This window comes from Mustelus asterias, chromosome 2 (assembly GCF_964213995.1).
Source record: "Mustelus asterias chromosome 2, sMusAst1.hap1.1, whole genome shotgun sequence".
In the NCBI taxonomy this organism is placed as follows: Eukaryota; Metazoa; Chordata; class Chondrichthyes; order Carcharhiniformes; family Triakidae; genus Mustelus; species Mustelus asterias.
In genome coordinates, this window is record NC_135802.1 from 67,256,365 (window position 1) to 67,280,977 (window position 24,613).

General features: G+C 43.3%; 1 protein-coding gene across 1 annotated transcript in view; it reads left to right on the plus strand.

Moving 5' to 3' along the window:
* LOC144508552 (adenylate cyclase type 1-like) overlaps positions 1-7,042 on the plus strand; it is a 273,546-nt gene extending 266,504 nt beyond the window's left edge. Inside the window, exon 20 of the mRNA XM_078236602.1 lies at positions 6,719-7,042. Within this exon, the coding sequence (XP_078092728.1) occupies positions 6,719-7,042 (324 nt within the window). The remainder of the gene's footprint in view (positions 1-6,718) is intronic.
* Positions 7,043-24,613: the final 17,571 nt, after the last annotated feature.

Below are 24,613 nucleotides of genomic sequence, written 5' to 3' on the forward strand. Positions count from 1 at the left end.
CTTGCAAAACAGTATAGGAAATGCAGAATTGAATATATTGGAGTTTATTGATGCATATCTTTTAATCCAGCACATTTGCATTCTCAATAAATTGAAACACTGGCCAGCATTAGTACTGTGGAGGTTCAGAAAATCTCTACTCCTGAGCTCTTGAATTTTAATGGGGCATCTTAATTCCTAAAAGTTGATGTGAAAGACACCAGTCTACTTTTTTTTATATTGCTGATTTCCACATGAGCCACAGTTTCTATTTGCTATATTGTCCATTTCAAGAGTTCTTCCATTGTGCCCCCTACCCTGTCACTTGGGAGACATCATATCAAGCAAAATTCTGCAGTGCAGCTGCAAAATATCTGGACTATTCGATTGTCCTTTGTTAAAAAGTCCAACTCGCATCTCCCACCAGTAGCTAGCTTTGCAGTAGATACAAATCTTAAAATGAAATATGGAAGAATTAATAGTCATTTTATATGTCTTATCAGTTTGTTTAAACAGAAGTAATAACAATTGATTTTTTTTTAATGGAACGTCCAAATTTCTTCTCCAATGTACAAGGAAACTGTCCTGTTCTCAGAGCAATAGGAGTTGCCCATGAAAGTCTCCATTGTGCTGTCCAGTAATTTACAGAGATTTCTCTGGGGAACCAAGTTGGATGAGGTGGGAATGGGTTGGAGATGAGGTGGGCTGGTGGGTGGAATGGGTGGAGTGCTTGCAGATTCAACAGACACAAGCAAAGACAGAGTATGATTGTAAAGGCTGAAGGGAGCATAGCCATCTTCCTGCTTTATTTCATGCTTTAAACACCAGAAAGGCACCAATTTTGAAGATTGCCCAAAAGGGAGTTAAACTTTGCACCTAATTCATCTGGTGTAGGCAGCAAAGACCAATGGACTAAGGAAGGTACAATTTCTTTTTGTCTAAGAGCAGGAGGTGGGACTGTCACAGAAGGCCTTCTAACTGCTATTTTTGACCAAATGCCCGAAAATCATTCTCTTCCAGACATAGGTTTCTGCACCTATTTCCAAGTACACGGCTTTTCAGAAAAGTAGACCTACATCAGGGGCACTCTAGACTTTGTTGAATGTCCAGACCAGGGGTCTCCAAACTTTTCAGTATGAGGGCCACATCGTATATTTTACACATTTTCGGGGGCCAAAGAAAAAAAATTAGTTTTATAAATGAATTAATAAAATTTAAATGAATGAATAAGTTTTATTTGGATCATCTTTGTAATCAGCGTGATATGATTCAGAACAAAAGAGAAATGTGACAATTACAAAGAAACAATGCCGTGCTTACACTGAGAAATGATATATAATGAGTAAAAATGTCAAACATTAGCAAATGCTCTGACAAAATAATCAATTACTTAACTGCAGATGAGAAAAGCAGGCTATTCATTTTTTAGTTAATTTTATTTACTGAAATTTTACAAATGTTTACTTGAAATGAGAATTTGCCCCATTTTGTGGCACACAATAAGAAAAATAAACACGCCCCAAGAAAGAACTTCAGTGAAACAAAGCAAAGAAATTCAAAATAAACTTGAACCATTAATAAAGGTTGAACAAAAATAAATTCAGTCTGTACCTTTCTACACAATTCTGGCAATTGGAGTTTTCAATCATAACCAACAAATCATGAAGTTTTGCACAAGATTAATGGGAATGATGGAACTGCTTTTTTAATTTCAAAATATTGCTGAACTGAGGTTTCAAGCTTGAGGAGCCAATTATTAGAATGGACTTCAAATGCTCATCAGATAAATTTGCTCGATATTTGGACTTGACATACTTCATTTTTGAAAATGTTTGTTCACACAGGTACGTTGTACCAAAAACTGATACAAATCCACAAGCAAATCGCTTCAAATTTGGAAACTGCTCAGGCTGCAAAGATTTATAAAATTGGATCAGATTTCCTTCTTTATACTTGTCTTTCAGCATGTCATCTGATTGGAGATCAATAATTTCTATTTGAAACTGAATTGGGAGTGTTTCAACATTGCAGCCAAATGGATTTTGAAACAGCTTTATTTCATCTGTGTTTCCATCAAGATCAGAAAATCGTTCCTGAAATTGTTTTTGCAAGTCCTTAATGATTTCTGTTGCAAATGAAGAAGGAAATTCTGCTTCACTTTCTTCATGAAATTTTTCACAACATGGAAAATGAACCAAGTTATGAACTTTCAGCTGTCCTTGAAATAGCATCAGTTTTGCCCTGAATGCCTTGACATGCGCGAATAGATCACAAATCAAATTTGTTTCACCTTGCAACTTCAGATTCAATTGATTCATATGGCCTGTCACCTCTGCAAAAAATGCCAATTTCCAAAGCCAGTCAGTGTTTGATAAAAGTGGTTTGGGTCGATTCTTGTAGATAAGGTTGTTAAGAAGGCATATGGTGTCTTGGCGTTTATTGGTAGGGGGATTGAATTTAGGAGTCGTAGCGTTATGTTGCAACTGTACACAACTCTGGTGCGGCCGCACTTGGAGTACTGTGTGCAGTTCTGGTCCCCACATTACAGGAAGGATGTGGAGGCTTTGGAGAGGGTGCAGAGGAGGTTTACCAGGATGTTGCCTGGTATGGAGGGGAGATCCTATGAGGAGAGGCTGAGGGATTTGGGATTGTTTTCGCTGGAAAGGCGGCGGCTAAGAGGGGATCTTATTGAAACATATAAGATGATTAGAGGTTTAGATAGGGTGGATAGTGATAGCCTTTTTCCTCTGATGGAGAAATCCAGCACGAGGGGGCATGGCTTTAAATTGAGGGGGGGTAGTTATAGAACCGATGTCAGGGGTAGGTTCTTTACCCAGAGGGTGGTGAGGGATTGGAATGCCCTGCCAGCATCAGTAGTAAATGCGCCTAGTTTGGGGGCGTTTAAGAGATCCGTAGATAGGTTCATGGACGAAAAGAAATTGGTTTAGGTTGGAGGGTCACAGTTTTTTTTTTTAACTGGTCGGTGCAACATCGTGGGCCGAAGGGCCTGTTCTGCGCTGTTATGTTCTATGTTCTATGTTCTTCTCTGTGAGAAAGGAATCAATTTCTTCTCCGAGCTGAAAGAACCGTGATAGAACCTTTCCACAACTAAGCCATTGAACTGCTGTATAATAAGGCAAGTCACCGAACTCAGAATCAGTTTAGAACATAGAACATAGAACATAGAACATAGAACAGTACAGCACAGAACAGGCCCTTCGGCCCACGATGTTGTGCCGACCTTCATCTGAAACCAAGATCAAGCTATCCCACTCCCTACCATCCTGGTGTGCTCCATGTGCCTATCCAATAACCGCTTAAATGTTCCTAAAGTGTCTGACTCCACTATCACTGCAGGCAGTCCATTCCACACCCCAACCACTCTCTGCGTGAAGAACCTACCTCTGATATCCTTCCTATATCTCCCACCATGAACCGTATAGTTATGCCCCCTCGTAATAGCTCCAATCACCCGAGTAAATAGTCTTTGAACGTTCACTCGATCTATCCCCTTCATCATTTTATAAACCTCTATTAAGTCTCCCCTCAATCTCCTCCGCTCCAGAGAGAACAGCCCCAGCTCCCTCAACCTTTCCTCATAAGACCGACACTCCAAACCAGGCAGCATCCTGGTAAATCTCCTCTGCACTCTTTCCAGCGCTTCCACATCCTTCTTATAGTGAGGTGACCAGAACTGCACGCAATATTCCAAATGCGGTCTCACCAAGGTCCTGTACAGTTGCAGCATAACCCCACGGCTCTTAAACTCCAACCCCCTGTTAATAAAAGCTAACACACTATATGCCTTCTTCACAGCTCTATCCACTTGAGTGGCAACCTTTAGAGATCTGTGGATATGGACCCCAAGATCTCTCTGTTCCTCCACAGTCTTCAGAACCCTACCTTTGACCCTGTAATCCACATTTAAATTAGTCCTACCAAAATGAATCACCTCACATTTATCAGGGTTAAACTCCATTTGCCATTTTTCAGCCCAGCTTTGCATCCTATCTATGTCTCTTTGCAGCCTACAACACCCCTCCACCTCATCCACTACTCCACCAATCTTGGTGTCATCAGCAAATTTACTGATCCACCCTTCAGCCCCCTCCTCTAAGTCATTAATAAAAATCACAAAGAGCAGAGGACCAAGCACCGATCCCTGCGGCACTCCGCTAGCAACCTGCCTCCAGTCCGAAAATTTTCCATCCACCACCACCCTCTGTCTTCGATCAGACAGCCAGTTACCTATCCAATCGGCCAACTTTCCCTCTATCCCACACCTCCTTACTTTCATCATAAGCCGACCATGGGGGACCTTATCAAACGCCTTACTAAAATCCATGTATATGACATCAACCGCCCTACCTTCATCAACACACCTAGTTACCTCCTCAAAAAATTCTATCAAATTTGTGAGGCACGATTTGCCCTTCACAAATCCGTGCTGACTATCCCGGATTAATCCGCATCTTTCTAAATGGTCGTAAATCCCATCCCTAAGGACCTTTTCCATCAATTTACCAACCACCGAAGTCAGACTAACCGGTCTATAATTACCAGGGTCATTTCTATTCCCTTTCTTAAACAGAGGAACAACATTTGCCACTCTCCAGTCCTCTGGCACCATCCCCGTGGACAGCGAGGACCCAAAGATCAAAGCCAAAGGCTCTGCAATCTCATCCCTCGCCTCCCAAAGAATCCTAAGATACATTTCATCAGGCCCAGGGGACTTATCGACCTTCAGTTTATTCAAAACTGCCAATACATCCTCCCTCCGAACATCTATTTCCTCCAGCCTATTAGCCTGTAACACCTTCTCTTCCTGAAAAACATGGCCCCTCTCCTTGGTGAACACTGAAGAAAAGTATTCATTCATCACCTCTACTGATTCCATACACAAATTCCCACCACTGTCCTTGACCGGCCCTAACCTCACCCTGGTCATTCTTTTATTCCTCACATAAGAGTAAAAAGCCTTGGGGTTTTCCTTGATCCGACCCGCCAAGGACTTCTCATGTCCCCTCCTAGCTCTCCTCAGCCCCTTTTTCAGCTCGTTCCTTGCTAACTTGTAACCCTCAGTCGAGCCATCTGAACCTTGTTTCCTCATCCCTACATAAGCTTCCCTCTTCCTTTTCACAAGACATTTTCTTTCAGAAAATCACGAAACTGGTGATGATTAAACCCGTGAGATTGAATGAAATTCACTGTTGAAACAACAGGTTTTAGAACGCAAGACATATCCACATATTTTCCGCACAATGCTTGTTGATTGATAATGCAATGCAGAAACATGGGCTTTGAGAATCCACCAACCTTACAAGCTTTTGTGATTTGTCCAACCAAACCTTTCTTCACCCCAGACATGTTCTTTCCTCCATCAATTGTCACGCATTGCAGTTTATTTCACTCCAGGTTATATTCTAACACAGTTTTTTGCAGTTCTTTGAAGATGTCTTCTCCAGTTACTGTGCTGTGCATGCTATGCACTGATGCTAATTCTTGTGTCACATTAAATTCACTGTCGACGCCACGGATGAATACTAGGAGTTGTGATGTGTCACACACATCAGTCGATTCATCAAGTGCGAGAGAATACAACTGAAAATTTCTTGCTTTGTCTGCAATTTGATGAAATATATTGCTTCCTATATCCTCAATTCTACGAGCAACAGTATTTGGTACAAGACTGTTGATTTTGAACAGATTTGCTTTTCCTGGGCATAACTCTTCCACTGCTTCCATTATACACTCTTTGATGAGATCTCCATCGGTGAATGGCTTTCCTCTTTTTGCCAACACATAACCTAGTTTGTAACTGGCCCTGGTTAAAGCTTCATTTTCAGTTATCTTCTGCGTAAAAAAAGCTTGTTGGGAAAGCAACCTGCGTTGCATTGATTCAAATTTTTCCGAACGCTGTGTTCCTGTGAATTGGGAATAACTTGGTTCATGTTTGGTCTCATAGTGCCGACGTACATTGTACTCCTTCAGAACTGCAACAGTTTCGTTGCATATGACACACACGGCTTTATCACCTGCTTGTACAAAGAAGTACTTTACACCCCATTCTTCATTAAACAGGCGGCACTCACTGTCCACTTTTCTTTTTTTTCCTTCCATAACTGAATTGGTCTGAATTGCCGCCATCATTGTCATTGTTCTCGCTCATTTCAGACAGATGGAGCTTACGGATTGGATAAAGCAGCTGTCACTCAGTCAATGCAGAGCGGCAATTGGATAACAGATGTCTCAATTGCTGATTCGTTTAATGAACTGTCAGTCACAGGACGGCAGCTCTGATTGGACAATAGGCCAGTAAAGTGGGCGGGGATTCCCATGGGTCCATCAGACACCGCACAGAGCGGCAGCAAATGTCCGGCCTGTGGCTTCCGTCCCCACGTCCGGATCCTGAGTCAGCGGCGGGGTTCCGGACGTGGGAGTGTTTTTGGCAGTGGGAATCCCGTTCCACCCCACTGGCTGCGGGCCAGATGTCAGCCCGCTGCGGGCCAGATGTGGCCCATGGGCCGTAGTTTGGAGACCCCTGGTCTAGACCCACATTTACGGCTGGATACAGTTCAAATCTTATCTCAGCACATGTCCGACATACACCACCTAGTGTCCACTGTGCATGCATCAGGGGTTAGCTGATGAATTTGCTGAGTTATTGGTAAACTTGAATTTTTGAAGTATGTGCATGTGTGATGTATAATAAGAACTCTATCTAACTGTTCATCTCCAGGTCACGGAAGATGTCTATCGGATGCTCAATAATCGTAATTTTGAGTTTGTCTGTCGGGGCAAAGTCAGTGTAAAAGGAAAAGGAGAAATGCTGACATATTTCCTTGAAGGAAAAGTGAATGAGAATCCACAAATAAGCTCCACAAATTTAGTGAGAAAATTGTATCCCGATGGAAGAGCAAAACTAGCAGCAAGCTGCCCCTCGGTGTCCTCAGTAGCCGGCTTCACAGTAAAAGCTGGACTTGGAGCACTTCAGGCCTCTGCAATGCAAACAAATCAATCTGTGCATTATCTTCCACCCATACCACTTGTTGAACAAGCATAAAAGGATTTTGGAATAAAAATGAAGTCTACACTTTAAGCTGGTACGTGGGGGGAAATCAGTTACGTGGGTGGAAATCAGTTAATGATGGCAAGATGCACTGATCTTTCCAAAAGATTTTGGCACTTGGAAGTCAGGCTCTGAAGAGAGGAATGTTTGCCTGGAGCAATCCCCAGGAGGATATGGGTCATCAGCGCCAAGAGTCGCTGCGATTGAACCAAAGATTAAACTTTGGGCGTTGTTACAAAATACAATTCTTGGAATGGCAAATTAAGGGCTAACTATCTTGTTAGAAGAAGCAAAGAACTACATTATTGGCATAGAGAATTCTCTTTCTTTCTTTCAAAATAAAATGAAGAATCTTAGAAGTCTGAATCAACCTTAACTAGTTTGTACATTTTAAAATTCCTGCATGTTTTCTAAATGTACAGAACACATTTTATCACATGACTTTAAGTTATAAAATTAGTGTTCATTTTTACTTCAGTGGCCAGTAGATGGTTCCAAGTATTATGAAAATATCTTGTGTAATATTGCCTTATTTGTTTTCTTTTTCAACTATGTATAGCATTTTCAAAGTCTGCCTTTTTCATATCATACTCTAAGAATTTATTGTATGTAATTTCTGTAAATAATTTTATTAATTATACAGTATGGATTGTGTATGAGATTGAAAAAGCACATGCCAGGTGAATATTTCATTAATTTTTATAAACAAAGTTTTACTTATGTAAGCATGGCGACTACATGCTTTAAAAGTTGCAGTATTCCTTCTTTTATTATCCTCCATAACTTATATTCAGACCTATCAAATATCAAAGCTGTGGAACTCCCTTGAAATGTAGGTAATCTTTGCCAGAAGGTTACTGGCAGTTTACAGTGACAGAACACTTGCTGAGTGGTGAAAACCTCTCTGTACCATTTTGTCCCCCCAGCGCCATAACTATTACTCTGTAGCAATAAACCTCAGCTGTAATAATATATATTGAACATTCTGTAGAGATTACAGGATGTTAATGGGTTCATCCTGCACTACTGACTTCTGATACTTTCACAATCTAGTCAGTGTAAGGCATCATACAAGGAAGACTTCAACTCAGCAGGTTGGGGACTGTAACATTTTTCAAACGTTGTGGCCTCTGTATTAAGTCAAATGTTTTACAGACCATTTATTTTATGCTTTATCACACAAATAAAAACACTGCAATGTGTTTGTGTTTTTTTAAACTGTAATTAGCTTGCTAATTTTCCATATTTAAATACGGGTCTATTTTTATGTGAATATTGTAGAATATCTTTCAGTCTTTTTTGGAACTGTAAGAATGACCTAAAGAATCAAATATTTGTCCTACCTTTTATGTTAAAAGTGGATAATATTCATGGAAATGTTTAATGTGAATGTAAATTTCTAATTATAACTTTTATACTGAGTGTTTGCACTATTATAATTTCTTCTGAGTCATACAAAAAAGTAAAGGAAAATGGTTTAAAGAAAAAATGTCCTTGTTTCCATGTACTTTTAAATATTCACTGTAATGTCTTTCTGTTAGCTTTGTTTCATTGATGTATCACTCTCAACTTTACTTCAAAATGTTTCAACTTATAGAAGTTTTGATAATGAGTTAGAAGTCTTCCAAGAGTCTTCTTCTATGGTACACCTTTTCTACTATTATCACCCATCCCAGACATTGATATTAAGAAACATTTCAGTGCTTGAAAAATCCCTTCCACACTCTTCACTAAAGCATTTCTGTTATTGGTTGGCGAATGAAAGTTGAGGTTTCCTGTCAAAATGTGACAATCTGCAAAACAATCACAGAAAATTTTATTTTACAACATGCTAACAGTTGCTTCAAGACCATCATTACTTCTACAGTTAAAAGTTTTGCAATTCAACTAGCATCTACAATATGCATTTTACGAAGGCAACAGACATAAGCATATGTGCTTCAAAAGTTTTCATTTCTTATTTTTAACACAATGGCATTTTCAGTTGTGGATTTTTTGGATGGAACCCGTTTCATCCACATTTTCACCCAATAATGACAATGGTGGTAATCCCATTGGGCTAGGGATTCCACATTATTTAGCTATCAGTAATGCAGATTCTTAAACCTACAGGTGATGTTTTACAAAGAGCCATTGATAAATTAAGTAAGAGAAACTGTGACAGATGGATTTCAGTGCCTGTAAGCGTCAGATCATCTCTTACCGCCCTGATAGCCACAAGATTCCAGGAGGAGAAAGGTTTGAGCCACACAGCCACAATCCTTCTGTCCCTTAGTGCCATACCAATGCACTGAAAGGCCTTTACACCCAATGGCATCGAGGGCAAGTTCAGCATTCAGACTTGCACCTTCAACTCTCATGATCCACCGGGCCCTATTTGGAAAGGTGAGTGGAGAACATTATGCACTCTGGGAAGTGATAGTTGGCACAACAGCACAAACACTGGGTGGAACTTACCCGTCCCACCTGCCACAGGAGTCATGGCGGATGGGCTAGAACCATGCAGAGGTCCGTTGACCTCGGGCAGGATTTTCCAGTCTTGGGGCAAGTGTGGCTGAGTCAAAGGACTTGATCAAGACCTCGCCACCTTAATGCTAAACTTTTAGCGAATATTGAGATGTGAGCATGGTTGGAGAGAGCATCATGGCCACAGATCTTGTGCTTTCACACAAACAATGAAGACAGCCATCTCATTTTCAGAAAAAGAATTTCTGCCAAACCTCCATGTTGTCAGCAGTAGAGGTTGCTAACACATTTTACAAACACTTTCAGTAAAGAGTTTGACACACTTCCCTGACATTACACAAGGGTTGAGTAACTATCGTGACTCAGCTACACATCACATGAATGTGAGGCTCACAAAGGGAGGTGATCACTGAGTGGGAGTATGGCTCACACTCACAATAAGAAGGCACATAGATGCATATGAACAACACATTCAAATGACGACGTCATTTTCATGAACAGCAAATGTATTTACAATGGTACATTACATATAAAGTGATTTAACATCCATGACCCAGAAATTACAGTTCTTCATTTTTTAACCCTACCATTACATCTAAATGCATCCGCAGCAGAGGTGGAGGCAGCCTGCTGACTGCGACACCATGTTGTCTTTGATGACTTCGGCAGGCATCCATTTCTTAAATTAACTTACGGGATGTGGTGTCGCTGGCTAGGCCAGCATTTATTGCCCATCCCTAGTTATCCTTTAGAAAGTGATGGTGAGTTGGCTTCTTGAACCACTCCAGTCCCTGAGATGTAGGTACACCTACAGTGCCGATAGAGTATTTGAGGATTTTGACCCAGTGTCAATAAAGGAATGGTGACATATTTCCAAGTCAGGATGGTGAGTGACTTGGAGAGGAGCCTCCAAGTGATCATGTTCCCAGGTATCTGCTGCTCTTGTCCCTCTAGATGGTAGTGGTCATAGGTTTGAAAGGTGCTGCCTAAGGAACCTTGGTGAGTTCCTGCAGTGCATCTTGTAGATGATAAACACTGCTGCCACTGTTCATTGGTGGTGGAGGGAGTGAATGTGGAAGGGGTAGCAATCAAACGGGCTGCTTTGTCTGGATGGTTTCAAGCTTCTTGAATGTTGTTGGAGCTGCACTCATCCAGGCAAATGGAGAGTATTCCATTACATTCCTGACTTCTGCCTTGTAGATAGTGGACAGCCTTTGACCTGCTCTGGTAGCCACAGTATTTATAAGGTTAGTCCAGTTAGTTTCTGGTCAGTGCTAATCCCCAGGATTTTGAGAGGGATTCAGCAGTCTCAATGGACTGTATAGCCTCCTTCTACACTGTAGGGATTCTATGGTAGTGCCATTGAATGTCACTTGTGTGGTGCGAATGTCATTTGCCATTTGTCAGCCTTGATATTGTCAAGGTCTTGCTGAGGAACTCCTGCAGTCATGCCCTGGAGCTGAGATGATAGACCTCCAACCACCACAATCATCTTCCTTTGTGCCTGGTATGACTCCAACCTGTGGAGAGTTTTCCCCTGATTCCTATTGATTGCAGTTTTGCTCGGGCTCTTTGATGCCCCCCTTGGTCAAATGTTGCCTTGATGTCAAGGGCAGTAACTGTAAACCCACCTCTGGCATTTGGCTCTTTTGTCCATGTTTGAACCAAGGCTGTAATGAGGTCAGGAGCTGAGTGACCTTGGTGGAACCCAAAATGAATGTGAGCAAGCAGGTTCTTGCTTGAGTGAGTGCCACTTCATAGCACTGTTGATGACCCCTTCTATCACTTTACTGATGATCGAGAGTAGACTGATTGGGTGGTGATTGGCTGGCTTATATTTGTCCTGGTTCTTGTGTACAGGACATACCTGGGCAATTTCCACATTGCCGGGTAGATGCCAGGGTCATAGCTATACTGGAACAGCTTGGCTAGAACAAACAAAGAACAAAGAATGGTACAGCACAGGAAACAGGCCGTTCGGCCCTCCAAGCCTGTGCCGCTCCCTTGGTCCAACTAGACCAATCGTTTGTATCCCTCCATTCCCAGGCTGTTCATGTGACTATCCAGGTAAGTCTTAAATGATGTCAGCATGTCTGCCTCCACCACCCTACTTGGCAGCGCATTCCAGGCCCCCACCACCCTCTGTGTAAAAAACATCCCTCTAATATCTGAGTTATACTTCGCCCCTCTCACCTTGAGCCCGTGACCCCTCGTGATCGTCACTTCAGATCTGGGAAAAAGCTTCCCACCGTTCACCCTATCTATCCCCTTCATAATCTTGTACACCTCTATTAGATCTCCCCTCATTCTCCGTCTTTCCAGGGAGAACAACCCCAGTTTACCCAATCTCTCCTCATAGCTAAGACCCTCCATACCAGGCGACATCCTGGTAAACCTTCTCTGCACTCTCTCTAATGCCTCCATGTCCTTCTGGTAGTGCGGCGACCAGAACTGGACGCAGTACTCCAAATGTGGCCTTACCAGCGTTCTATACAGCTGCATCATCAGACTCCAGCTTTTATACTCTATACCCCGTCCTATAAAGGCAAGCATACCATATGCCTTCTTCACCACTTTCTCCACCTGTGTTGCCACCTTCAAGGATTTGTGGACTTGCACACCTAGGTCCCTCTGTGTTTCTATACTCCTGATGACTCTGCCATTTATTGTATAACTCCCTACATTATTTCTTCCAAAATGCATCACTTCGCATTTATCCGGATTAAACTCCATCTGCCACCTCTCCGCCCAATTTTCCAGCCTATCTATATCCTGCTGTATTGTCCGACAAGGCTCATCGCAATCCGCAAGTCCAGCCATCTTCATGTCATCCGCAAACCTGCTGATAACACCAGTTACACCTTCCAAATCATTTATATGTATCACAAATAGCAGAGGTCCCAGTACAGAGCCCTGCGGAACACCACTGGTCACAGACCTCCAGCCGGAAAAAGACCTTTCGACCGCTACCCTCTATCTCCTATGGCCAAGCCAGTTCTCCACCCATCTAACCACTTCTCTTTGTATCCCATGAGCCTTAACCTTCTTAACCAACCTGCCATGTGGGACTTTGTCAAATGCCTTACTGAAATCCATATAGAAGACATCCACAGCCCTTCCTTCGTCAACCGTTTTTGTCACTTCCTCAAAAAACTCCACCAAATTTGTAAGGCACGACCTCCCTCTTACAAAACCATGCTGTCTGTCACTAATGAGATTGTTCTGTTCTAAATGCGCGTACACCCTGTCTCTAAGAATCCTCTCCAACAACTTCCCTACCACGGACGTCAAGCTCACCGGCCTATAATTTCCTGGGTTATGCCTGCTACCCTTCTTAAACAACGGGACCACATTCGCTATCCTCCAATCCTCAGGGACCTCACCTGTGTCCAAAGAAGCAACAAAGATTTCCGCTAGGGGCGTAGCAAGTTCTGGAACACAAGTCTTCAGTATTATTGCTGGAATATTGTCAGGGCCCATAGCTGTTGCAGTATCCAGTGCCTTCAGCCATTTCTTGATATCATGTGGTGTAAATTGAATTGGCTGAACACTAACATCTGTGATAGTGGGAACCTCTGGAGGAGGCCAACATGGATCATCCACTTGGCAATTCAGGCTGAAGATTCTTGTGAATACTTCAGCCTTATCTTTTGAACTCATCTGCTGGGCTCCTCCATCGTTGAGGATGGGGATATTTATGGAGAATCCTTCTCCATCCAGTGAGTTGTTTAATTGTCCACCACCATTGATGGATGGATGTGGCAGGTCTTCAGAGCTTAGATCTCATCCGTTGGTTGTTGGATCGCTTAGCTCTGGCTATCACTTGCTGCTTATGCTGTTGGTCCACACGTAGTCCTCTGTTGTAACTTCACCAGGTTGACACCTCATTTTTAGGTGTTTCCGGTGTTGCTTTTGGCATCTACCCAGCAATGTGGAAATTGCCCAGGTATGTCCTGTACACAAGAAACAGGACAAATCTAACCTGCCCAATTACTGCCCCATCAGTCTACTCTCGATCATCAGTAAAGTGATAGAAGGGGTCATCAATAGTGCTATGAAGTGGCACTCACTCAGCAAGAACCTGCCTGCTCACATTCATTTTGGGTTCCACCAAGATCTCTCAGCTCCTGACCTCATTACAGCCTTGGTTCAAACATGGACAAAAGAGCCAAATGCCAGAGGTGGGGTTACAGTTACTGCCCTTGACATCAAGGCAACTCTTCATTGAACCAGGGTTGATCCCCTGGCTTGATGGTAATGGTTGAGTGAGGCATATGCCGGGCCATGAGGTTGCAGATTGTGCTGGAGGTCAATTATACTGCTGCTGATGGCCCACAGCGCCTCATGGATGCCCAGTTTTGAGTTGCTTGATCTATTTGAAGTCTATCCCATTTTGTATGGTGGTAGTGCCACACAACATGATGGAGGGTATCCTCAGTGTGAAGACAGGACTTTGTCTCCCCCTTCCCATGAAGGCTTCAAAGTGCTCATATGTTGGAGCCATGATACTAGGCAGAACTCTAGTCTGGTGACAGCCTTTCATAACTCTACCTGATTTTCCACCACCTACCATTGAATCTCTAACTTGTTTGATACGGCCATTTCCAGAGGTTCATCATTTGACTCAGATGGTGCCTGACCTCCAGCAGTTCTCCAAGTGCCGGAGACCTGCTCTGTCACTGCCTCCAACTGCTGTGGAGAGGTGTTCCCCAGAATGTGACCACCCCCACCCCAGCCGAATCTGGATCCATGACCCACCAAGGTGTGTGTCTCTGTAATGGTGGAAGGTACTGGTCAATGCAGTGATGGCTCTTCCACTGAGGCACCCTCAGCATCCTGGGGTCTGGGGCTTATGGTTGGTTTGGAGCTCTGCCTGGGCCTGCTGGTACCTGTAAGAGAGAGACCATAGATTTGCTGGTGATGTTAAAGTGTCCATGAGATATTCAATGCTGATATCTACTCTGCTGCTATTGTGTGAGATCCCTGATCAGTGCAGGAATGCAATTATGAGTATGGGAGATTGGAATGAGCTGAAGGTTGACCTAGCCTAAAACAGTAGATGAAATCATTCATCCTCCTGCTGAACTGGATGGTGTTTCTTGGCTGGTTGCCAATTGAGCTTATCTCCTTTGCCACAGCCTCCCAGACCGACAAAGTGAGGTTGGTGGGCCTCCTGGAGCTATCCCTCAGGTAGAGGATTTCCCAGTGCTGGTGGAGTCCACAGACACCTTTGTGGTGTCATTGCTGAAGCTGGGATCAGCTTTTCTCTTTGGTACGGCCATTTTAAGATGTTTCCTGCGCACAGCTGGCCTGCTGAGAGTAATGTGTGTTTGGCTGCATTTAAATATGGCTCCAGCGCCTTTGATCTGATTAGGTGACAGACTAGTCAATGCCCATCCCATCATCTGTTTTTGAGAGCTGCTTGAGTCACTGATGCATCTTTAATGAGCTTCTGAGCATGAAGTTGGGCGTGATTTTTTGCCACGCCACCCAGCAGGAAATACACTACGAAATCTGTCCACTACCACACTCAGGGCCCAATTTTACCATCACATTGCGCCCGTTTTTGGGTACGAAAATTTGGTAAAGTCGGGCGTGAGGTGAGTAGGGCGATCCGCAACCCGCCTCCGTGCCAGTTCCCCCTTTACCAAGGCCAGAAAATGACCACGATTGGGACCGCACCTGAAACAGGCGCAACGGCCATTTAAATGCCATTGGGCTGCGTGCCCAACTTTATTGGTACTTCCCCCTTTACCACCGCGTTCACCCATCCAGATTCGGCGTGAAACAGACATGCTCCACAGAAGTCCGATTCGGGTGCTGCAGCTAGTGAGGAGATAAGTGCCGAACGTCCGATGGCTCTCTGCTTGAGATCAGTTGATGGGGGGCGGGGGGGGGCGGGGGGGGGGGGAGTGGGGAGGAGTGTGTCCGATGGCTATCTGCTTGAGATTGATGGGGGGAGAAGGAAGGGAGTGTTGCCAATCTGCCTGTGATCAGTGAGGGGGAAGGGGAATCCGCTGCCACTCTGCCTGTGATCAGTGGGGGGCAAGGGGGTCCGCTGCCACTCTGCCTGAGATCAGTGAGGGGGAAGGGGGGGGTCCGCTGCCACTCTGTCTGAGATGAGTGAGGGGGAAAGGGGGGGTCTGCTGCCACTCTGCCTGTAATCGGTGGGGGCAGAAGGGGGGCAGGGGGCCGGGATCGGTCTGGGTGGCGGGGGATGAGGGGATAAGGCAGTTGGTAACGTTGTGAGGGTGGTGCAATGTCTGTGGGGGCGAGGGGGAGGCATTATCCGGCCCGGGAGCGATGTGGCAGGGGAGCCGCATTCTATAATTTTTTTTTCTTTGCATGCGCAGTTGGAGGCGTGGATCGAAGCTGCAGGATTTTGGGTGCATTAAGTCCGCCCACAGGCTTCTGCAGCGTGATTCGGAATTGCAGATATTTTTTCAGGCAGAGTGCGTATGGGGGCGCTTGAGAACGGGTCTAAAAGTTGGATCTGAAACATTCCCAATTTCAACTCCGCCCAGCACTTAGAATCAAAATGGTAAAATAGGGTCCTTAGTTTCTGGAAGGGAAAATTCCACCCGTATATCTACAAAGTGATCCATTCCCTTATACATCAACCATATTTTCCACCTTAATCAGCAGAAGAACTCAAAAATCTAAATTTTGTTTTGGTTGAATGTTTAACTTTTGTCAGCACTCGATATGCCAATTTTCTTCCAGTTCTCCCTTCCCTCCTTCCTGTAGTAAACTCAAGCACAACACCAACAAATCTCCGATACCTCACTCAAATGATCATTCCTCAGATGTAGTGGACTATTTTCCCATGATCAACATCCTAATTAATCATTGAATCCCAGATTCCTTACAGTAAAGAAGAGGCCGAATCTGCACTGATTCTCCGATGTAGCATCTTACCCAGGTCCTCTTCTTCATCCTAACTCCTTAATCCCACACATTTCCCATGGCTAATCCCCCTAACCTACACATTTTGGGACACCAAGGGGTAATTTAGCATGGCCAATCCAACTAACTTTCATAACTTGGGACTGTGGGAGGAAACCAGAGCACCCGGAGGAAACCCACGCAGACATGGGGAGAACTTACAAACTCCACACAGACAGTGACCCAGCGCTGGAATTGGACCCGGGTCCTGGCGTTGTGAAGCAACAATGCTAACCATACAAATCTGGCATGTATGTATATGCATTTTCTAACGACAGCAAACAAGAACAAAGCTGGTTGGACTGATTTCTGTTTCTTTGTCCTGGGTGCCCAAGCTAATTAAAGCAATTCACCTTCTGCCCCAACAGTGCCAACTAACTCGGGTCATTACCATTCTGTTCAATATCAGCACTTCACCTAGTAGTGGCATCATACACTTGGACAACACAGAAGTACTTGGTGCCAAGATTTGACACCCAGCATCAGTGTATTCTATAGATTGATATCTGGGGTAATGACTACATTAAAATAAGTGCCAATCCACAGCCAGGGCTTTAACTCAGGCAATGCATAAATCTGGAACATTGGCAGGACACAATAATTCTTGTGAGCTGAGCCAGATCTCTTAAAGAAGCAGCTCTAAATTATTTGCCCGTTTCTGCCTTAAAGGAATACAATACTGGCACAACAATTGAAGGGAATTAATTACTTGCAGCCTGGCTCTGCAGAGGTGTCTGCTGATCCAAAACAATAATTTTTGGCTTGAGAATCAAAAAGATAACTCACAATGAGTTGAAAGCCCATTCACTCAGATAATCAGCTTTCCTGTGCCAAGTCTGTCAAGCAAGCATTTGATACAGATCAGCAGAACAATTGTTTCTTTATTGTCAGTGTATGAGTCATTTCAGAAATCTAGTGATGACTAAATGTCAAGTCAAATGTGTTGGCATGGACTTCCAAATTCTTCAGGTAATAGTGTATTCATACATAAAACCATTGTAAAGATTGTTTGTACCTCAGAATATTGTAACTGTATACATATACCTGTATACCTCACACACGTGCTCCAGGTTATTGCCGATTTTTTCTCCAAAACATATGCAAAAATAGGTCTTTCACCAAACAGCCGGAAAGTGAAGGTTCTCTTCCAGCCAGTCCACTCAGCAAAACACCTCCCCCACTCCCCTCCACATCAATTAAGATCAATGGAAGGTGAAGTTGAGGTTACAGTCAGATCACTCATGATCTTATTGAATGGCAGAGCAGGCTCGAGGGGCCAAGTGGCCTACTCTTCTAATTCATATGTTTGTATGTTCAAAGGGCGTCTCAAACACACTGTACAACCAACCTTTCATATTGCTCAATGCACTGCAGCCTCATCACTCACCCATCCACAGCCCCTAACATTCAGTGCTCACACTGACATCCAGATACCTCAACTCACCCTCATAACCTAATAATGTCCATAGCACACTTACCTTGTACTGCCTCCACACAGTGCCAGCTATTCAGCTATAACAGGCACATCACCCAAACGTAGTGGAATAACTCAATTGCTGACAATCTTCCCTCTCTCTTGCAGAACAATGTTGCCCTCAATAGAAATAAACAAAGTCAAATTAGCAGGGGATGGGCACACTTTCAGCTTCAGAGCCTGACAGAGGAGATGCTGCGCTGCATCATGGCATCAAATTGCATCCTTTATGAGAGCATTCAGGCTGATGGCATGTTACTACCTATGCCTTTCACAACGAACCCTCATCTTGTTACCTGGCATAATGTGCAAGCTACAGGTGGTGTGACCATGGACCGCTTACTTTACCCGCGACTACTGCTGCTTGCTGTCACAATCCGACCTCTCTTTATTTGGCATATGGACATACACTCTGTTGTACTCCTGTACTGTGCCACATGCCTGCCAAAGGTACTGAACTTTTGAACCTTTGCTACAATTACATCAGGTTATGGTTGGGTGAGTTAACTACCTAGGTGAGTCAGAATGCAACTTTAGTGTCTATTCTTAATTGGGTTGGTCCTGTGTAAACTAATTGCTCAGCTCAAATTTACCTTAATTTTGACAAGATAACAAGGAAATGCATGTAAACAGATGCTCTGTCTTGAAAAAAATGGGGACTGAGTTTGAGATAACAGGAAGATAGGAATGACTGTAGAGTATCCCTGAGCAAAGATAACCATGAATGAAATTAGAAAGATTAAGTAGTATAGATATGACTTTACTAGCCACAGTGTTTAGAATGGATCTCGGGTTAGAGCAGCTTGACAACACATCTGTTTTCCAGGTCAAACAATGTAATTTGTTTTTGATCTGCACAGTACTATAAATAAATTCTGTTGAATTAAGTTTCTCTGTTGAGTTTGTTTATTTCCACTCTCTGAAGTCACTGATTATACAAACAAGAGTCAGCATGGTCAACAATGTATTTCTTTGAGGTTGAGGAAGTATAATCCTAGGAAGATCATATCTCCCTGGAGTTTGCAAGGTACCACTTAGTTCCAAAGAAAGTGCTTGATTTGTAATTATCAAACCAGTTCCTATTGACCTAGCCTCGTGGCACTCTTTTCATAAAAGCCTTGAATCTATTGATGCAGAGTGTGTCTGGGAGGTCTTTATTGTGCCAGATTGTGAACAAGGCTAATGTAGAGCTAGTGGAATGTTCAATATTGAATAAGAACATAAGAAATAGGAGGAATTGACCGTACAGTCCTTCAGACTCACCCTGCTACTCAAAATAATCACAGCTGATCATCTTCCTCAGCTCCTACCCTCTCCCCATATCCCTTGGTTCCCTAAGAGGTCAAAAACCTGTTTATCCCAGCCTTAAGTGCGTTCAATGTTAGACAATTGCATCTTCTGGGGTAGAAACCCCTGAGTGAAAACATTTTTCTCATCTCAATCCAAAATGATTGACCCCTTGTATTGAGACTCCGACCCTGTGTTTTAGATTCGCCAACCAAGGAAAACACTATCCTACTGTCCATCATATCAAGCCTCTTTAGGATCTTGTGTATTTCAATGAGATCACTCCTCATTCTTCTAAGTGCCAGAGAATATAAGTCCAATTTACTCAGCCTCTCATCGTAGGACAACCTGCTCATCCCAAGATTCAATGTAATGAACTTTTGCTGTACAACCTCCAATGTGTCCTTAATAATAGAGAGAAAGAGCAAAACAACATGCAATATTCCAGATGTAGTCTCACCAAAGCTCTGTACAATTTTAGGAAGACTTCTTATGTTTCTGCTCAAATCCCCTTTCAATAAAGGCCAAAATGCCATTTGTCTTTTTACTTGCTTGCTGTAATTGTCTGCTAATTTTCTCTGCTTCTTATTGTACAAGGACATCCAAGTCCCACAGAACATTAACATTTAAAGGATTAATGCCTTTTAACAAAAAATCTGTTTCCTGTTCTTAACACCAAAGTGAATAACCTCACATTTTCCCACCTTGTGCTCTATCTGCTACCTTATCACCCTCTCTCTTATCCTTTCAATACATTTTTGCAGTTTCTGTGTTCTCCTCACATTTTACATTCCCACCCAGCAAACTTGGATACATTACTCTGAATCTCTTCAGCTAAGTCATTGCACTATAGTTACAGCATGCCAGTTTTAAAATATCCCCTATTCTATGCTGCCTGAATGTTAACCAAACCTGCATCCATGTTAATATATCACCCCCAACTCCATGAACCTTATCATTGTACTAACCTTTGGTTTGGCAATTTTGAATGCCTTTTCAAAATCCAAGCAGATTTATCTTATTCATGCATGAGTTGTGGACCTCACTGGCAAGATCAATATTTGTTGCCTATCCTAAATTGCCCTTTAAGAGCAGTTAAGACATTTCTGTGGGTCTGGAGTCACATGTAGGAACTGATTTGCCCTGTGTCTTCTAAATTCATTTTATGGGACGTGGGCTTCGCTGGCTAGGCCTACATTTATTGCCCCACGTCCTTGTTGCCCTTCAGAAGGTGGTGGTGAGCTGCCTTCTTGAACCATTCCAGTCCCTGAGGTGTAGGCACACGCACAGTGCTATTAGGGAGGAATTCTAGGATTATGACGCAGTGACAATGAAGGAATGGCAATATATTTCCAAATCATGAAGGTGAGTGACATGGAGGGGAACATCCAGGTGGTGGGTGTTCCCAGGTATCTGCTACTCTTGTCTTTATAAATGGTAGTGATCATGGGTTTGGAAGGTGATACCTAAGGAACTTTGGTGAGTTCCTGCAATGCATCCTGTAGATGGTACACACGCTATACTGTTCGTCAGTGGTGGAGACAATAAATGTTTGTGGAAGGGGTAGTAATCAAGCAGGCTGCTTTGTCCTGGATGCTGTAAAACTTCCTGAGTATTGTTGGTGCTGCACTCATCCAGGCAAGTGTAGAGTATTCTTGACTTGTGCCTTGTAGATGATGGACAGTCTCTGCAGGGTCAGTAGGTGAGTTACTTGTTGAAGGATTCCTAGCATTTGACTTGCTCTGATACCCACAGTGTTTATATAGCTAGTCCAAGTCAATTTCTGGTTAATGATAACCCCCAAGATGTTGATAGGATGTTGGGGTGCCGTTGGGATTTATCCATTTTCCCTAAGTTACTCATGATTATGGCTTGTTAAAATCATTATGATTTATTTACAGCTCGATGTACATCTTAGGAACAATGCATGAGATTGAATTTCTCCTCTCACCAGATTTTTGTTACTTAGTCATGTGGCATGACATCATAGGTACATCAGCATCAGGTACTTCTGATGTTAATGCTTTACTCGACAGGCCAGACCAGACAAGGACAGCAGATTTCCTTCCTTAAAGGACCTGGTGTGTTTTTATAACAAACAAAAAAACAACAGTTTTTTAAATTCCAGATTTATTAATTAATTTCCACCCCCAGCTGCCATGGTGGGTTTTGACTCTATAATCCCCAGAAAATTAGCCTCAGTCACTGGATTACTAGTCTAGAGACATTATCGCCATGCCACCATCTCCCTTTTTCTACGAAGACCCCTTTATTAACCCTTCTAGTTACATCCTCAAAATATTCAAATAAATATGTAATTATTTCATAAAATCACTTGTATCATCTTATCAAACTGTGATTTCTGAGCACATTGTTAAGACTTCTTTAAGAATGGATTCCAGCATTTTTCTGTTGTCTGATATCAGGCTAACTGGCCTGCATTTCCCTATTTTTCTCTTGCTTCTTTCTTAAATACAAAGTTACATTTATTCATTTGGTGGGAAAGAACATGGGTGCTCTTCGAAGAAGAAAACCTGAGACATATACTTTTTTTTAGCAATGCTAAGGTTACATTTGCCATCCATTGGGACAGTTGGAGCATTTAGGGATTTTTGAAATACCATAGACAATGCATCCAGCCACGAGTATTTTTTTAGAAACTTAGGACGTTTCCTGGGAACTAATTCCTGGGAATTAGTCAATCCATTGAGTTTCTCTAATACCTGTTCAATACTGATGTTTATCACTATGTTTCTCACTCTTATTAGCCTCTTATTGTATATCTTTTATTTGTTATGTAATTTGTGTCTTTGTTGTACCTGTTAATTCTCAGATACTTTCAACCTGTTTACTTACTCCAAGGTTTTACCCCGGTGTCCTTATTTGCAAGATGGACAAAGGACAAACACAAGTAAAGGTGCAACAAGTTTATTAATAATATCACTATTAACCCTTAAATTACCCACATGAAACAAGAGGATACCCCTGCAGATTCAAGTATACTACCCGTAAAGATGGTTTGGTTGAACTGCAGGCCCGATTCTCTGAGTCCCTCTGGTCCGTCGTCACGAAGGTGAGTCTCGATGGCAGCTTCTTCCTTCCTTCCTTCTTCGGTCAGTCTTCTGAATGGGCAAGGCTGCCTCCTTCGTTGAGTCTTCGCTGCTGGTCTCTCAAAGTGTGTCCCTTTATCCCCCAGCCTGCTTGCCTTTCCAGAAACTTCTCTGGCTTCCGGCCAATGAGGTCCCAGGAGGGGGTTCCAATACCCAGTGGGTTTCTTGATGTCTGCCTGACAGGACACCAGGGTCCGCCCCCAGGTGTCCCATCTCCCAGGAACTTTCAGTGACGGAAAGTCTGGCCCGATCTGGGCTTCTAACAATAGGCTGGTGCATTTCAATGGGGTGCAATGATCTCCTGCTAAGTATCAAGTAGAGTGTAACGACCTTTGATGGGTGGTTGATGGGTCAGGCCCAGACACGTTTGTGTATTTGTACAATTGGCCTGCCTGAGGTTTGACTGTGTTTGATTTCAATATGCCCAATTCTTTAATTTAGGATATCCAATTTTATCAGCCTTAAAACTCGGCCCTGTTTAGATCACCACATTCCCTCCTCTTGATCCAATGAGCATCAGCGAACCGGATCACACAATTCTCACCAAACCATCTCAACAAGCAAATACCCCGAATCTGGAGTTGACAGTATCATCCCTAACCCACAATAGTACCAACAAATTTAAATGAAGTAAACAATTAAAAAACAATAAGAAACAATACATCAATCAGGTATATACAAAACAAAGCAATAAACAGTACAAAATGACAAGTGACTATACATATTAAATATAGATGCGAGAGTATCAAGGCTCTTGATTGTAGAGCCTTTCTCGATGTCGGATGGCGCTTGCTGAGTCCAAGTTTTTGCAGAAATTCCTTAGGATGATAGGGAAGCTGGAGCAGTCTGATTGTTGTTGGAAGAAAACGTGGTTGGAAAAATTCCAAGTTGCTTCTGTAAATCAACCATATACTGGTAACACTGAACATAGTAGGTCAACTGGGCATCAACATAGTCATGCAGGCAACGAAGGTGATGAGCATGTGTACTGCTAACTCCTTCAACCAAAAGTCTTGTGATCTCTGCCTGGCGATCAAATTCACTTTGTGTAATTCGCATTTCCTGTTCTGCTGCTGAACGGGCCTCTGAGACCTTTGCCTTCTTCAGTCTTGCTTTTGCTGCATTTGGGCGGCACGGTAGCACAGTGGTTAGCACTGCTGCTTCACAGCTCCAGGGTCCCAGGTTCGATTCCCGGCTCGGGTCACTGTCTGTGTGGAGTTTGCACATTCTCCTCGTGTCTGCGTGGGTTTCCTCCGGGTGCTCCGGTTTCCTCCCACAGTCCAAAGATGTGCGGGTTAGGTTGATTGGCCAGGTTAAAAATTGCCCCTTAGTGTCCTGGGATGCGTAGGTTAGAGGGATTAGTGGGTAAAATATGTGGGGTGGGATTGTGGTCGGTGCAGACTCGATGGGCCGAATGGCCTCCTTCTGCACTGTAGGGTTTCTATGATTTCTATGATAAACCAAGTCTTTTATTCTGCAAGAGTTTACGTTCTTTAGATATTGTTCTGTAGTCCCCTTCCAGAAAGTTTCTAAGGGGCGCCAAAAGGTTGACCTCTGACGAGTGTACTTCCATCGGGCGTGGGATGAACCACATATATCCGGGGTATCGTAGGCTGATCTTCTGGCCTTTGGTTGATGTGGTGTCTGTGGTTCGGTCTGAGCCGAGGAGTCCCAGATAGCAGAGAAGTATGTAGTTCATTGTGGGGGAGATCAAGGTAGCACTTGTTAATTCTTATTAATATCTGATTCTCCTTTCCTTTTCTTTACTAGAATGTCGTATGACTCCTCTGTTAAAAAAAACCAAAGAAATAAGTAAAGGAATAATAAAGGCCCAATAGTGTCATACGAAGGGTTGGTCGGCAATCAGTGTTGATGGGGTTGAGTGGGGTAAGGAGTTTGCAGAGCGTGAAAATAAAATGTTGGGTGTGTGACATGTGTCCTTGTTGTTGGAGGACTATGGCACAGTATAACAATAGATTCTTCATCCCACAACCAAACTGTGGTGTGTCGGAAAATTATGACTCAGGATAACGTGGGCAGATAAGAAACCCTTTTCAATTGGGTGATGCGTGGAGTGGATGGATAAAGCTATTTACAATCTGGACTGTGATGTCCTGATTCTTTCTTAGTGGAGGGAACCTATGTGGGTGGGCTTTGGCTGCCAGGTACCACTGCATTACCAGCACTGGTAGTGAGCGCCGGGTCAAACGGTTCTGGGAGTCCCGGTACCAGGGGCGCCACAGGGGGTAAGGTTTGTGGGTTCCCCATCCTTTCCGACGGGGT